The 16,408-nt window shown below is 41.4% G+C and overlaps 1 protein-coding gene across 1 annotated transcript in view; it reads right to left on the reverse strand.

Moving 5' to 3' along the window:
• Positions 1-4,563: 4,563 nt before the first annotated feature.
• The window catches only part of ITGA9 (integrin subunit alpha 9), a 953,395-nt gene continuing 941,550 nt past the window's right edge, over positions 4,564-16,408 (reverse strand). The window contains exon 28 of the mRNA XM_070726333.1: positions 4,564-5,486. Within this exon, the coding sequence (XP_070582434.1) occupies positions 5,388-5,486 (99 nt within the window). The 3' untranslated portion in view covers positions 4,564-5,387. The remainder of the gene's footprint in view (positions 5,487-16,408) is intronic.

A 16,408-nucleotide genomic window follows, 5' to 3' on the forward strand; every position in this document is an offset into this window, starting at 1 on the left:
GTTGAGGCTGAAGTTTATTATGCTGTAGTCACTGTTGGAAAATGGTTCTTTTATTTGTAGGCCATATATTGCATTTTTGCTGTTGCAGAAAATGAGATCTAGACAGTTATCAAGTCTAATATTGTTAGTTACTAGTTGGTCAAGTCCTAGATAGGTGACAGTAATAAATATATGGATGGGTTCCGTGCTACATTAATTTAAGGTCCAGTTAATGTGTGGTAAGTTGAGGTCTCCAAGGAAGATAGTGGGGTATGGGCAGTGGGTTGCCCACATTAGTAGTGCGGTTAATTTGTTAGCATGTGCAATGTCATAGTCTGCAGCTCTGTAGCAGAGTAGGAAGCGAATTGTGGTATTCAGGGATAAATCACAGACAATAGTTTCAGGGAGATTTAGATCCTGTGCAACTTTGATGATTTTAGATTCAGTGTTTCTTTGTAGAATATAGCTACCCCGCCTCCTCTATGGGATTTAGGGTTTTTAATTTTTTTTTTATTGGATTAGTTGTACTACTATGTTTTTATATAAGTTGTGAGCCGCCCCGAGTGCTCTGAGAGGGGCGGCATACAAATCCAATTAATAAATAATAAATAATAAATGAATAGTTTCTTGATGTGATAATGGAGTCTGGGTAGGAAGCATTTAGCCATGTTTTGCAGATAAAAATAATATCAAAGATGGAGGTGTCTAGCAGAAGGAGGAATTCAGACATCTTGTTGAAAACACCTAGCATTTAGTAGTTTGCATTGAGACTGGTTCTGTGTTGGAGATTGGTTTGGGGTTGGTTAGAGGAAGTAAGGGGGCGTGCATTCCTATTCATTGTTTGAGGTGTTAGGGATGTCAATTTGTTGTTGTGGGAAGGTGTTCTGGCAGATGTCGATTTGATATTGTGGGATGGTAGACTGGAAGATGTAGGATGGTTGATGTGGAACTTTAAGCAACTTTAATGAAGTAATTTCAGGTCAGAATACTACAGTTAAATACTACAGTAAAATGGATGAAGAAAGAGGCTTTAATGAAGTAATTTCAGGTCAGAATACTACAGTTAAATACTACAGTAAAATGGATGAAGAAAGAGGCTTTTTTTTCCTCAAATCCTTTAAAACAAAATTTCTGTAATGCTTCTTCATCATCTTTAAAAAAGTGCACTTCAAGCACTTTGCATGACAAGTCCTGGCCATATTAGGAAAGTATCACATGGCCAGTAACTGCCTTGCAAAGGGACAGACATATTAATAGCACCAGCAGAAGGAAAAAGACTGCAAAGGTCAGCTGGAAGCAGGATGAGTAGTGGGAAACAGAACATCAGAGGTGACCAAAAGGGCAGAGATGGGGACAAATAAGCAGCTAGAGAAAAGTTGAAGTTGTCTTAGATTTTTCCTCTCTTCAGTTAGTGGAAAATGTAGGTAGTTGCCAATTGCCTGAATTTTTATCACATGTCCATAGGGATCTCGCAACAGTTTAGCACCAGGTGTAACATTATTCATTCAGCACCCTTGTAACTTCAATGATTGCTGAAGAGTAGTTAAGGAAGGACTATCTGCAATGTATATCAGTGTGATGTACATATGATAGTTTCAAATATTAACATTGATATACAAGTGTATTTAAATTTATGGAATTTAAGTTGGATCATGAGTTTTGGAACCCAGTCTGCTCAACAATAGCTCTATAGCTAAATATTTCAACATATCCATGCTCAAAACAGTTGCTTACTGTATATTGAAAATTGGCAATGCATATAACCTTTTATAATGAAGTATTATTAGCATAGTGAGAAACACACAAGGCACCTTGTTAGAAAAACTTTGCTACTAATCAGGAGTCCAATGTCTAAATTTCAGTACTCTGATATGACTCAAACCTGAATCAGAAATGTACTAGCTGGAAGTTAATATAATTTAACTTCCAACTTGCAAAACAGATTAATCAACTGCAGAGGGAGCTATTGAAAAATACAGAATCAGAGGAAATGACAGATGCATAATAACACAATAAGCAGATAGTAGATAATGGGAACATATCTTTTCTACATTTGTAAAACACACCTTCCTCACTTCATCCCATCTCAATGAAAAGTTTCCTTTACTGAGTCAAATGAAGTTATTTGTAATTCTTTCTCTAATACCAATGTGTCCTATCAATAAAGCAAAGTAAAAGTATGAGAATTAGATAGGTAATTACAATGCATTTTTAATCATCCAAAGAGTATATCATACGTTGGAGAAAATGGAGAGAATAGTCTTAAACAGAATAGTACATAGTCTTTATTTTCCTTTCCAGAATAATCATTTTCCATATGAGTAGATAGTGCCATCAATTGTATTTTTTAAACAAACATGATCCTCCACATTTTCAATCTTCATTTTATTCCTCCACCATAGGAAATACTCCAAAATGAATGAGATTAATTCCAAAATTACTTTTTGATACTTCCCAAAAGGCAGTCCTTAATTTTGTAAGTGTCTTCTTGATGCCCTGGTGTTCTGTTTGGGTCTCTGAGACCCGAAATCAAAGTTTGAGACCCTGTAAAAAAATTTCCTTGCATATCTGAAACTTGAAATTTCATGACTTTGCATCATTTCAGGGGTTCTCTCTATGAGAATTTTTGGGGTGGGGGGTTTCTTTCTTGCTGAAAAAAAATAGCCTAAAGTTCTGTTCCCTGGTCACCCTGACCCAGCCCGAAAATTCTTTATTTGACATGCTTATGTTTGGCCAATTTGAAAACTTTTTTCACTTGGAAAGTAGTCTGAACATTTCTGCACACAATGATATGGACATTGAACTGAAAAAAAATGCTTATTGGTTTATTTTGATCATAAAAGGCAGCCCCCCTCTTTTGTGAACTTTTTTTCAATTTATAGATAGTTTAGCCTGCAAAATGCATTCACTTTTACTAAAGTTGGTGTGGGATTGGTAGTTTGAACATTTCTGAACATAAGAAAAATATAAATGAACTGAAAAAATGGTGCTTATTGGTTTTTTAAAATCAGAAATAAGGCCTTCCCCCATGCTGCTTGCAACCATTTTCACTTTAAAAAATTTTTAGGCTCCAAATCCGAAATATTTTTAATATCTTAGGCATTGATTTACTCAATTTAACATTGCTGACCATCATAAAAATATTTTTGGGGGTGGGGACAAACTTTTTTCTGGGCAAACTTTTACCTACACTTGTACTGTTCCCGGGTCTATTTGACCTGAAACAAAAAAATATTTTAGGTATTTAACTTTGGTCTTTTTGAAAACATTTTTCACTGGGAAACTAGTTTGAACATTTCTGAACGTAATGATATGAAAATTGAACTGAAAAAATTGATGCTTATATTTTTATTTTGATCAACATCCCCCCCCATTTTTTCAGCATTTTGTGTCAGTTTATATTTTTTTAGGCTACAAATCTCTAAGGAATTTTCTCCCAAAAGTTTTGATATACTAAATTGAACATTCCTGATCATAAGAAAAGTAGAAATGAACTGGAAAAAAAATAATGCTTATTTGCTTATTTTGCTCACAAATGGGCCACCCCCTCGGCCTTGCTGTGTGCCATTATTTTCACTTTTTATATAGATTTGGCTAGAAATATTTGGAATATCCTTTTGAAAAGCAAGCACATGATAGCCAGACAACTAATTTTATGAAAGAAATATATTTTACTAAAAACAAGTATGTAATTTTGAAATTAACAGCATAATTTTTATATAAATTGAAATAATTGAACACAGCAGGAGGGGACTTTTATGTGCAAAATAAACAAATAAGCATCAATGTTTTCAGTTTAATTTTCATTTCATTATGTTCAGAAATGTTCAAACTGATAATTCAATGCCAAAGTTATTGAAAATATTTGGAATTAGAGGCCTAGAAAAATTTATAAAGTGACATGCTTGAAAAATGGGCACGCACTGCCCTTTTATGAGCAAAAATAAACAAATAAGCGTCATTTTTTTCAGTTCAGTTTTCATATCATTATATTCAGAAATGTTCAAGCTACCAATTCCACACCAACTTTAGTAAAATAGAACGCTTTTTGCAGACAAAACTATCTATAAATTGAAAAGAATTTCACAAAAACAGGGGAGCACATTTTATCAGCAAAATAAACCAATAAGCATTAATTTTTTCATTTCAATTTTCATTTCATTGTGTGCAGAAATGTTCAAACTTGTTTCCAAGTGAAAAAAGCTTTCAAAAAGATCAAATATAAGTACCTAAAATGAACAATTTGCGGTCCGGGTCAAATAGACCCGGGAACATAACTTTAGGATGTGTTTTTGAGACAATCTAGTGTGTACTACCCACTAAACACAGTTTAAATCAAAATGTCAATGTTCCTACCATTATACTGCTGATTTTCCATGCAATTTTTGGACTTCACATAACACAAAACCCTGCTGTAAGTATAAACAAATGGAACCTCACATTGAAAGTATTATCCACTGTCAAGGGATAGCTCAAGAAATTGTAAATCTCTCTCTCTCTGTGCTTCCTGTTACACAGGACTACAAATTGTTTCTTTTGAAATGGTTTCATGCTTAATACCTGAATAATAGATTTTAAAAAAAAATTCATGTAAGCAAACATTTAATTTCCAATTTTTTAAAATAAAAGTATTTGGCTTTTATATAAACAGAAATTAGGACTGATTCTATTACATTAAATCGGTCCATTCATTTCACCTGCTTCTCTTTCGCATTGACATTCAAAAGTACAGCATAATAAATACAGAAACTTATGCATGACCAAAATTTTGGCTTTACAGAGTCCTTTGTGAACTTACTCAGAAGGAAGCCATACTACACCCAACTAAATGTAATTGAGTTTATTCCCTGGTAAGTGTGCAAAAGATTATAATCTAACAGTGTATTCCATAATATACCTACTTAGGAGTAAACTCTATTGAATTTATTGGAACTTGGCTTCTAAGCAAATGTGAATATAGGACTGCAGCAGCTATTGTGAATTTATCTCAACAGAAAACATACAACATTGATACATACATACATGCCTACATACACAGAGAGGGGGGAGAGAGAGAGAAAGAATGTATAAAAGCATATGAAAAATATTTTTTCAGAAACAAGTCTTCCCCTGAGGGTATACCATATATTTATGGATTCATAAATATTGATTTGCACTGCAGATTAATTATCCAAGTTCATTTCTTCCAAGATGTATAAATTGGTTGAGTCACTTGACGATTTGCAGGGGTTACCTCAAGGTATGCTCCCTACTGTAGAGTGATGAAGAACAACTGCATCAATGGGGCCTCCGTAAAATCTGGAGAAGATTCCTTCTTCCACATATGGAAGATACAAGAGCAGGACCAATAAGGAACAACTGTGTACCACATGGCCAGGATTTTAATGTTTCCTTACCCCTAGTATAATTCATTGGCTTTTCTGAACCCAGTCCCAACTATCTTCATTCTCTTGTCTATTCTTCTCAGCCTCAATGATTTCTTTGTATTTTCTGCGAAAGAAGCCCATCTGCAAATGAAAGGGGAAAAAGTGAGGAGGGAAGAAACAATTTTATGAATATTTGGATTCCCTTTTTGGATTTGGATTCCTTTTCCTTAACACATATTTTCAAGTTGCTTGCCACTCTGTTAATAGAAAGGCATACGAGCCCTCAATTAAGTTCAAAGGTAGGAATTGACACACACTGTTGTAAGTCAATAACACTGTTTTTTATCAAAAGTAAAAGAGGATCAACACACATTTTTAGTCAGACAAAATGCTCATCTTCAAAGAAACCGCCTTAAGTGATGTGAAGAATAAACAAACACAAAGCAGATAACAAGCAGCTGTGAAGACGTCATAGCCATTCTCCTTCAAGAGTTTGCAAAGTCACAAACTTGACTATGATTTAGTTCAAAAGTCCTGGAAACAGTTCAAAGAGAGTCCTTGTAGAATCCTGATACAAACACACGTCCTCCTTTACTAAACAGATAAACTTCCACACCCAGAGGCCAGAATGCTGACTATTTAACAGCAGCCCCAATTAGTCTAATTACACCCAGCCACAGGTGATCTACCTTATTTCCTGTAGTATTTACGCAGTTGCTCTTTCCTAGACATTGCCCTGCGCCTGCGTACATCAATGAATGTCTCTCCTTCCGAATCCATTGATGATAATGATGATGAATCACTTAGGGGTGACTACCTAATGGGCTGTCTGCCATTATCCCCTCTGAGGATCCCATTTCACTTCCACTATCTGCTTCACACACTTAGCTGTCAGAAGCAGTCGGTAATAAAACTGGCCTCTGATCCTGGGAAGATTCACCCACATCCACCCCCACAGTCCTTGGAACTGTCTAGATCTCATCTTCTGCAACAGCAAAAGTACAATATGTGGCTTACAAATAATAGAACCTTTCTCCAACAGTGACCACAGCATGATAAACTTCAGTCTCAACCTAAGCCACACCGAGATCCACCCAAATAATGTGACACAGAAATTTAACTTCAAAAAAGCAAACTATGAACTCATTGATACCCATCTCTCAACATTAAACTGACAAACTTTATTCACAAACTGCAACTCTACGGATGACCTCTACAACACATTCTTGCTTGAGATGAAAATAATAATCAGACTTTACGTACCATTAACATCTACCTCAATCAAGAAAAATAACCTCCCCATCTCAATAAGAAAATTACAAACTTAAAAAAAAATCTCTCTGGCATAAAAACAAAAAAGGACAAGTAGCAAACTTCAAAAGCCGTTATAAAAGCATATGCAACCAAATAAAAGCAGAATGTCTCAACTACCACAGCATACAAGAGGAAAACCTCTACGCTCCAAATCCAATCGAGCCTTCTACAACTTTGTCAACAACAAACTCAAGGACTGTATACCTATCCCTCCTCTCAAAAGACCCAACAACAAAGAATGCCATGACGATTCATCCAAAGCTAACCTCCTGAACTCATTCTTTGGCTCTGCCTTTGTCAACAGCAATGGCACATCCCCCAAATTCATCTCTCGCACCACAAACTCTCTCAGTGACCTAACCCAAATAGACTTCACTGAAGACCGAGTTGAAAAAGCATTACATGACCTTAAACCCTCTCTATCAGTCGGACCAGATGGCCTATGTGCATACTTCCTAAAAGAACTCTCTTCTGCTATAGCTGAACCACTGAGCATAATCTTCAAAAAAAATCCTTCAGAACCAGCACGCTTACCAAACTATGGTCAAAAGCTATGGTCATCCCCATCTTCAAAAAAGGAGACCCCTCTCTTGTTGATAACTACAGACCAATATCACTATACTGTGTCCCATGTAAAGTCATGGAATCCATTATAAATCAATCAATTGCTCTCCACCTAGAAACTAATAATCTGCTCTCTAACAAACAATTTGGATTCAGAAAAAAACCATCCTGCAACCTGCAGCTCCTCCACTGCAAAAACAATCAAGAAAAATCTATAGATGCAATTTATATTGGCTTCTGCAAAGCCTTCGATTCAGTGGTCCACGACAAACTACTTCTAAAATTCAAATCCTATGGCATCTCAGGATTCCTCCACAGATGGATTACAGCATTCCTGTCAAACAGACAACAAGTGGTTAAATAGGAAGCACCATATCTACCCCTGTCCTTGTTAAAAGCGGTGTCCCCCAAGAATCTGCTATTCTCTCATAGTTATATTTCACTCCTTTATTTTCTCCTCTATTCCCCCTTTAATACATTCTACCTGATTATATCCTCTATAACCCTCGTTGTATATTATTGTTTATTGGACAAAACAAGCAAACAAACAAATAGATGAAAGATTAGTCCACATGGGATTTAGGCACAGCACTGCTGACGCATATATATACACCAAGGATGGTGAAAAGAATAATATAAGAATAATTGAATTTGGTGATGACATTTATGTGTATGCAAAAGAGGATAGATTAGTCATGCAGGTGTTTAATGACCTGAAAAAGTCGTGTATGGTAACAGACTTGGGGTATGTAAGACATTAACAGAATGCTAATATTGTAAAAATCAGGAAACAAAGCTTGTATAATTGTGAAAATAAGTGAAGGTACAGGAAGCCAACGATGTGAAATGAAAACTGTATATTGAAGTTGCAGAATGTATCACAACTTGTAGAATCCAGATAGATTAAAATTAATAATAATTTAATTAATAATTTATTATATTTGTATACTGCCCCTCTCTGAAGACTCAGGGCTTGATGTAAATGTATATGAAAAAGGTAAATGCAATAATGCAAATGTCTGCAAATGTAACACCTTGATAAACAAGTTGTGTAGTGCTGCATTACAATACTAGAAGGGATGTCAGGAATTAAAAATCCCTACGTAATATCATAATGCAGAAAGTAGGCTTCAGTTAAGAATGCTGAGTCATTCAGAGGCAGTTGAGCATGCAGCAACCTAGTAATTATGAATCTTTTATCTTTCTCTCTGTCTGCTTGCTGTTAGCTGTGTGCTGTTGCTGTTCGTGAGAAGTACGCATTGAAGAAGCTGCAATGCTGTATAAGCTGGTTCCTGTGAATTATTAAACTAAGATAGTTGTAGCAAGGTACTCGTAAGAGACTAATTTATTGTATGTATAGTATAGATAGTAGTAGTAGTAGTAATAATAATAATAATAATAATAATAATAATAATAATAATTATTATTATTATTTATTAGATTTGTATACCGCCCCTCTCCAAGGACTCGGAGCAGCTCACAACAACAATATACAACGTACAAATCTAATGTTAAAAGCAATTAAAAACCCTTATTATAAAAAACAATCACACAACCTAACAGACCATACATTAAAAAAAACATAGTAGCTAAGGGGTATGTCAGTTTCCCCATGCCTGGCAACATATGTGGGTTTTCAGGAGCTTTCAAAAGGCAAGGAGGGTGGGGGCAGTCCTAATCTCTGGGGGGAGCTGATTCCAGGGGGCTGGGGCTACCACAGAAAAGGCTCTTCCCCTGGGTCCCACCAGATGGCATTGTTTTGTTGACAGGACCTGGAGAAGGCCAATTCTGTGGGACCTAATCGGTCACTGGGATTCATGCGGCAGAAGGCGGTCCTGAAGATATTCTGGTCCGATGCCATGTAGGGCTTTATAAGGTAGCCCCATGTAGAAAGTGTTGCAATAGTCGAACCTCAAGGTGATGAGGGCATGAATTACTATGAGCAGTGACTCCCTGTCCAAGTAGGGCAGCAACTGGTGCACCAGGTGAACCTGGGCAAACGCCCTCCTCACCAGAGCTGAAAGATGGTGCTCTAATGTTAGCTGTGGATCAAGGAGGATGCCCAAGTTGCAGACCCTCTTTGAGGGGGTCAAAGATTCCCCCCTCCCAGGGAAATGGACAGACAGATGGGATTGTCCTTGGGAGGCAAAACCCACAGCCACACTGTCTTGTCAGGGTTGAGTTTGAGCCTTTTGACACCCATCCAGACCCTAACAGCCTTCAGGCACCGACACATCACTTCCAATGCTTTGCTGACTGGACATGGAATGGAGATGTAAAGCTGGGTATCATCAGCATACTGATGATACCTCACCCCAAGCCCTTGGAAGATCATGTAGATATTAAATAGCAGGGGGGAGAGGACTGACCCCTGAGGCACCCTACAAGGGAGAGACTTAGAGATTGATCTCTGACCCCCCACTAACGCCAACTGTGACCGGCCAGAGAGGTAGGAGGAGAATCACTGAAGAACAATGCCTCCCACACCCAAACCCTCCAGCTGGCACAGAAGGATACCATGGTCGATGGTATCGAAAGCTGCTGAGAGGTCATGAAGCACCAGGACAGAGGATAAACCCTTGTCATGGGCCCATCAGAGATCATCCATCAGTGCGACCAAAGCAGTTTCCATGCTGTAGCCTGATCTTTCAGGGCCTAGATGGTCGGCTTCTTCCAAGGACCGTTGGAGCTGGAGCGACACCACCTTCTCAACAACCTTCCCCATAAAGGTTGGAGACTGGACAATAGTTGTTGAGTATGGCTGGGTCCAGGGAAGGCTTCTTGAGGAGGGGGCGCACGATTGCCTCCTTGTAGGGAGCTGGGAAGGACATCCCCCTCAGAGAAGTATTGACAATCTCCTGGACCCAGCTCCGTGTCACCTCCCTACTGGATTAAACCAGCCAAGAGGGACATGAATCTAGCAAACAGGTGGCAGAACTCACAGCTCCAATGGCCTTGTCCACTTCATCAGGTGTCACCAGGTAAACTCCTCCCAGACAGATAGACAAAGACGGGCCCCAGTCACCTCAACTGACTCATTGTCAGTCGACACTGCTATCCAATCGGAGTCAAGGTCCATCTGAATCTGAGCGACTTTACCAGCGAAAAATGAATTAAAATCCTCAGCACTGCTCTGCAAGGGTTCCCCTACTCCCCTCTGATTGAGAAGGGAAGAGTTCACCCTGAACAGAGCAGCCGGGTGGGATTCTGCTGATGCAATCAAGGCAGCATGATACACGCATCTTGCCGCCTTGAGCGCCACTTTGTAAGTCTTAATATGAGCTCTTACAAATGTGTGATCAGATTCAGACTTACTTTTCCTTCATTGCTTCTCCAGACATCTCTTCTGGCATTTCAACACCAGAATTCCTTGGTGAACCAAGGGGCGCTCCCGGGTCTAGTGCCACAGAGAGGTTGCAACAGTGCAATCTAATCAAGAGCATCCATCGCAACCTTGTTCCAGGTCACAGCAAGAGACTCTGCCAAACTGTGCACAAGTGAATTTGGTAGAACCCCAAGCATCCTCTGAAAGCCCTCTGGGTCCATCAGGCGTCTGGGGCAGAACCACCTAGTCGGTTCTGCCTCCCTGCAGGGGAGGATTGGAGCCTCGAAGTCAAGCTGCAGTAGAAAATGGTCTGACCAGGGGCCAGATTACACTCGTCACCAGTACCCCAAGACGAGCTCATGGGGCCGTAACAAGAGATTGCTTTCCAGCAGCATTCCCTTCTTCCTCCAGAACGGCTTGCCCCATGGCTTCTGCCATATCTGCCTCTCTCCAGCAATGCCGGGATCTTCTAGCCCTCTGCCACCCCAGATATAGGCTCCCCTAACCCTCCTGCTCCTCTGTCGCCAGGTGAGCTATACATCGCATCCATACTATATCCATTCATTCCATAACCATCCATTTCATATATACAGTCCCAATCATTCTGAAGAACATATAGTAGTAGTAGTATTAAGAAGTAAATATATTTTTCCACAGCTTTCTACTGCTGCTGCATTTCATTGAAGACTTCAACTCCTCTACTGGTCTGTGGCTAGCTGGTTGGGATGGTGGTCTGGCTGGACTGGTTTGCTGCTTGGCCACAAACAGGCTAGTTTCTGCAAATGCAGCTCTGATAAAGGCAATCTCATGGTTCAGTACTGTAACAGCCCGAGAATCACCCCTTTTACAATGCAAGGTTTATTTTTGTATCTTTCCAGAAAGAACATGGCTGAATTTCCTAACAGTTATTCCCTGGGTGTAGAAGCTGGGAAGTGGGGGTGAGAGAGAAGGGGAAAGTAAGGAAGAGAGGGAGAGAGAGAAAAATATGAGAGAATATGAAAAAATGATAATCTATTCCCCTAAAATCTTTGATTTGTCTTATCTAATCTATTGAGGTGCAGAACAAAAAGAAGCACAAGGACACAAAAAACCTGAGAGAGATTTATAAAACCTGTAACACAACAATCCATGTCTTACTATTTAGTCTTCATTTGGTATTTTATAATAGAATAGTTTCTCCCAAACTTAATGATCTTCTCTGTAAAGGATAAAATATAGCTCCTATGATTTTTAATGACTATGACTGGATATGATAGTTACTACATGAGGAATGAGTGACTTTGAGATGAGAGAGAGAAGAGAGGAAGGGAGAGAGGGAGGGAGAGAGAGAGAAAAAGAGATGAAAGAGAGAGATGAGAGAGAGAGGAAGGGAGAGGGAGAGAGGGAGAGAGAGATGAGAGAGGGAGGGAGGGAAAGAAAGAAATGAGAAAGGGTGGAAGGGAGAAAGAGATTGGAGAGGGAGAAAGTTAGGAGAGGAGGGGTAGAGAGAGGGAGAAAGATAGAGAGAGGGAGATAGATAGATCTGTTTCCTATAGAAAAGAAAACACAGAGAGCCACAAAACATGAGTAGGCGTGGCTGGAGGAGTCATGTGACTCAGGAGTAAGTGACATTGAGTTGGCCATATCCACCCAGGTTTTGTGGCTCCTGGAGTTTTGTTGTCTATGGAAAAGTGATCCAAATGGCTCTTGGAGGTTCCAGACTCTAGTCTAGAGAGAGGTCCATGGACAGTTTGATCTCCTTAATAAATCAGTCAGCATAGCAGATATACTGTTGTTGCATCACGATCTTTCAAAGGAATTTAATAAATACAGTAGGACACAAGTACTGTGTGACTTGCATCCATCCCTGAAATATACACGTTTGATTTATTTTTTTAATGGCTTGCTGAGCTTTAAAGGTATCTATTTTTCACACAAACTATATACTTTGAACATTAAAATCTACATTTGGAGTTATGATCAAAATTACAAAAATGAATTTTAATTTTCTCCAAGGCCTAGCAAACAAGAACAAATTATTTCCTACTGTTCTTTTAATAAAACCTGCCAGCTTGCAAAACATCTGCTTCAGAAATTATCACTATAAGTTTGCTACAATAATTTCCAGCATTTCTAGTATTTCATCATTGGATAAGGAATTTGTTCCCCCATAAGCAATAAAATAGTTGCAAGAGTTAATTAATATTAATGAAGCATGAAATTCAGAATCTACTAGTGATCCTACTAACAAATCCAGAAATAGAGTTCCTGTAATAAGCTAAGTGAAAGCAAGAGCAAAAATGGGCAAATCAAAAAAGGGAGAGTTTTCAGTCTGATACATGAAATGTTTTGGTTTTGGTTCCAATGCAAACAAAATTTTGCATTATTCACAGGTACTGTTGGGCGAACCGAACTTGCATGAAGAACTTTGTGGTGTTCAGCATACCAAACTCAAACCCGGACTTTTTTGATTCAGCGTTCGAATGAACTCTGTGATACGCCAATCAAAGCCGTGTTGTAAGCCGAAGCCATGCGGTATCCGGGCAGGAAACGCAAGGACCGGCTGTGATTGGCCATGCTGGATGCATGGCTGTGATTGGCCTGGCAGGACACCTGATCCTACCTGTATAAAAGACAGGACCATGCGCTCCAGCACCATTAAAAGAGCTCCGAGTTAGTTAGGGACAGTGCTGTTGCTGCTGCTGCTGCTGACAGGGAGAGATAGGTTGGGAAGTTTTCTAAGGGCAGATCACCTAGGCTGCATCTGGTGGCAGCTGCCACTGAAAGGGGACATATCTCAACTCTGCCATTGTCTCCCAAAGGTCAGATCACCTAGGCATCCAAGAGAAAAAAGGGGGAGATTTTTGGGGGGGCAGTTTCCCTGCATCTGGGGCTGGCTGCCTCTGAAAAGGGGCATATCTCAACTCTGCCATTGTCTTCCTGAGGGCAGATTTTTCAACGATAGAATTGTCCTATGTGCAGATTGGGTCAGAAAAGTTCATGTAGAAGTGATAGATCTAGCCATTGTAGAAATTAAGATAGGAATGTCATTTTTACTTGGCTGCTACTGCTCTCTGTCAATTTAGTTTTGGGTCAAACACGGGGCCATTTCCTATCTCTGCATTTCTTTTTTCTATCTAATCAAAAGCCACTAGTGCTCTCTGTCAATGTAGTTTTGGGTGAAACACAGGGCTACTTCCTTTCCCTGCATTTCCTTTTTCTCTCTAAGACAAGACCTCTACTGCTGTCTGGGGATTTAATTTTTACAGGGCATTTAATTTTTGAAGTCTTGATCCACCTGAATGCTGTGCCTTCTTCTGTTCCCAGATTTCTTGGGCCACTGTCACTGCAGGGTTTAAACTATGAAGAAAGCTGCAAAACAAGGGCCGTGTCTGTGGTGCTACTGCTGGTGGAGGTGGTGGTGATGGAACTGTTGCTGCAGGAGCAGGGAGAGGGCGTGTAACATCTGTGTCTCATACCCCTTCTTGTGGTGCAAGCAGGTGCCTGGGTTTGGGGCCTATATTGGCAGGCCCCAAAACCTCTTCCAGAGTGGTGAGGCAAGAAGAAGTCATGGCAGTTGGAGATAATATGGCACGCAGTGCTACCAGTTCCATGGAATTGCCTTCCACCCACTCCACCTCAGCCGTGAGTTCAGAGCCCTCCTTATCACCCCCCTTCAAAGCAGCAAGGCAGTCTCAGCCACAAGCAGTAGAGTCTTTAATGCTCTTCAATGACACTTCTAACTGGAATGCCATGGGCCATCCACCTGCCCCCTCCCCAGTTGCAGACCTTGGGCTTCTGGATGCACAAGAGCTTCTGCTGGAGAACGAGGAGGTGTCCAGGGCATCATTGGGGAAGACCACAATAGAGGAAGATGAGACCCAAATCCCTGCTCTTGCAGCATACTGCAATGTTGAGGCTGAGAGGGAGGCTAGCGAGGAGGAGTCGTTTGAAGAAGATGCCAGGGAGGATGATGAGGTGCTAGATCCCACGTGGACTGAAGGCTGGCAGAGTTCAAAGGAGGAAGAGGCTGTGGTGGTCCAACAGTCCCAGGCAGCCAACAGAAGAGGGAGAAGGGTGCAAACCATCAGCGCTCAGTCTGTTGGTACTACTGCCCACCATGGCCAGGGACCAATCACGTCACATGTGCCACAAAGAATGTCACCAGTGTTGCATTTTTTTCAAGCAGGTTACAGATGACAAGATAAAGGTCATTTGCACACTCTTCCACCAGTCCCTGAAGTGAGGGAGAGGTGTTAATAATCTCAGCACCACCTGCATGATCAGGCACCTGAATACAAAACATGAGCTTTGGTGGCAGCAATCCTGTAAAAATATTCAAATGCCTGGGTCTTCCTCTTCTGCTATGACTGCTTCAACCCCTGCCACCGGCGCTCCAACAACAAGGCCACCTGTCTCTCCACAAAGGGACAATGTAGGATCACCACCAACACCACCTCCACCAACAGCAGCACCACCACCATCGCCAAGCCTGTCCATACCGTCCCAGGGAAGCTTTCAGCTGTCCATCCCTCAAACTTTGGAGAGAAAGCGGACGTTCGGCCCATCTCACCCACAAGCCCGGGCCCCTATTGCCAGCATTTCAAAGCTGCTGGCATTTGAAATGCTCCCCTACCGCCTGTTGGAGACAGAAAGTTTCAAAATGTTATGGAAGTGGCTGTCCCACAATATGTTGTTCCCAGCCGCTACTATTTTTCACGCCAGGCCATCCCTGCCCTGCACCAACATGTAGTGGAGAAAGTTAGGTGTGCACTGCACAATGCTGTCAGTTCCCACGTTCATATCACCACTGACACATGGACCAGTAAACATGGCCAGGGCCAGTACATCTGTCTCACTGCCCACTGGGTGAATGTAGTGGCGGCTGGGAATGAGGCGGGAAGCAATTTAGCACATATCCTTCCACCACCCAGGATTGCTGGACATCAGTCGGTGCCTCCTGTTGCCTCCTACTACTACTCTGCTTCCTCCTCTTCACCCTCCACATGCAGTAAGTGCAGCGCAGTAACCACCGATTTGAGCATGGCCATGGGGAAACAGCAGCAGGCGGTGCTAAAACTCATCTGCTTGGGTGAGAGACCACACATCACCCTGGAGCGGTGGACCAGCATCCAGGAGCAGACAGACAAGTGGTTACTGCCACTGCACCTGAAGCCTGGCAAGGTGGTGTGTGACAATGGGTGGAACTTTGTGGCAGCCTTGGGCTGAGCGGGGTTGACACACATCCCTTGCCTGGTGCATGTGCTCAACTTGGTGGTGCAGAAGTTTCTGGTCCATTATCCATACATGTAGGTGCTGCTGAATAAAGTGTGTGCAGTGTGTGCACACTTTTGCCCTTCCCACCCTGCTGCTGCTCGCCTATCTTCTCTGCAGAGAAACTTTGGCCTTCCCACCCACCGCCTCATATGTGATTTGCCAACCAGGTGGAATTCCATGCTGCATATGTTGGAAAGGGTGTGTGAGCAGCAGCAGGCAATAGTGGAGTTCCAGCTTCAAAATGCCCGAGTGAGTAGAAGTGCAGACCAACAGCACTTTACCACCAATGACTGGACCTCCATGAGGGACGTTTGTGTCATGTTGCAGTGCTTCCAGTACGCCACTGATATGGTCAGCGCTGATAATACCATCATCAGCACTACCACCCCCATCCTTTGCCTACTGGAAAAAACCCTTCAGGCCATGACAGAGGATGTGGCAGAGGAGGAAGCAGAGGAGGAGGAAGGCCCATTTTCCCAGGCAGCAGGGGAGTGCATCCGTGGCTCGCAGGTGGGTGGCTGGGCTGAGAACAGCCAGGTACTCCGCTGTCCAGCCAGCATAGAGTTTGGGGGGGAGGAGGAGGAGGAGGAGGACTTGCAGTAGG

This window comes from Erythrolamprus reginae, chromosome Z (assembly GCF_031021105.1).
Source record: "Erythrolamprus reginae isolate rEryReg1 chromosome Z, rEryReg1.hap1, whole genome shotgun sequence".
NCBI classification, from domain to species: domain Eukaryota; kingdom Metazoa; phylum Chordata; class Lepidosauria; order Squamata; family Dipsadidae; genus Erythrolamprus; species Erythrolamprus reginae.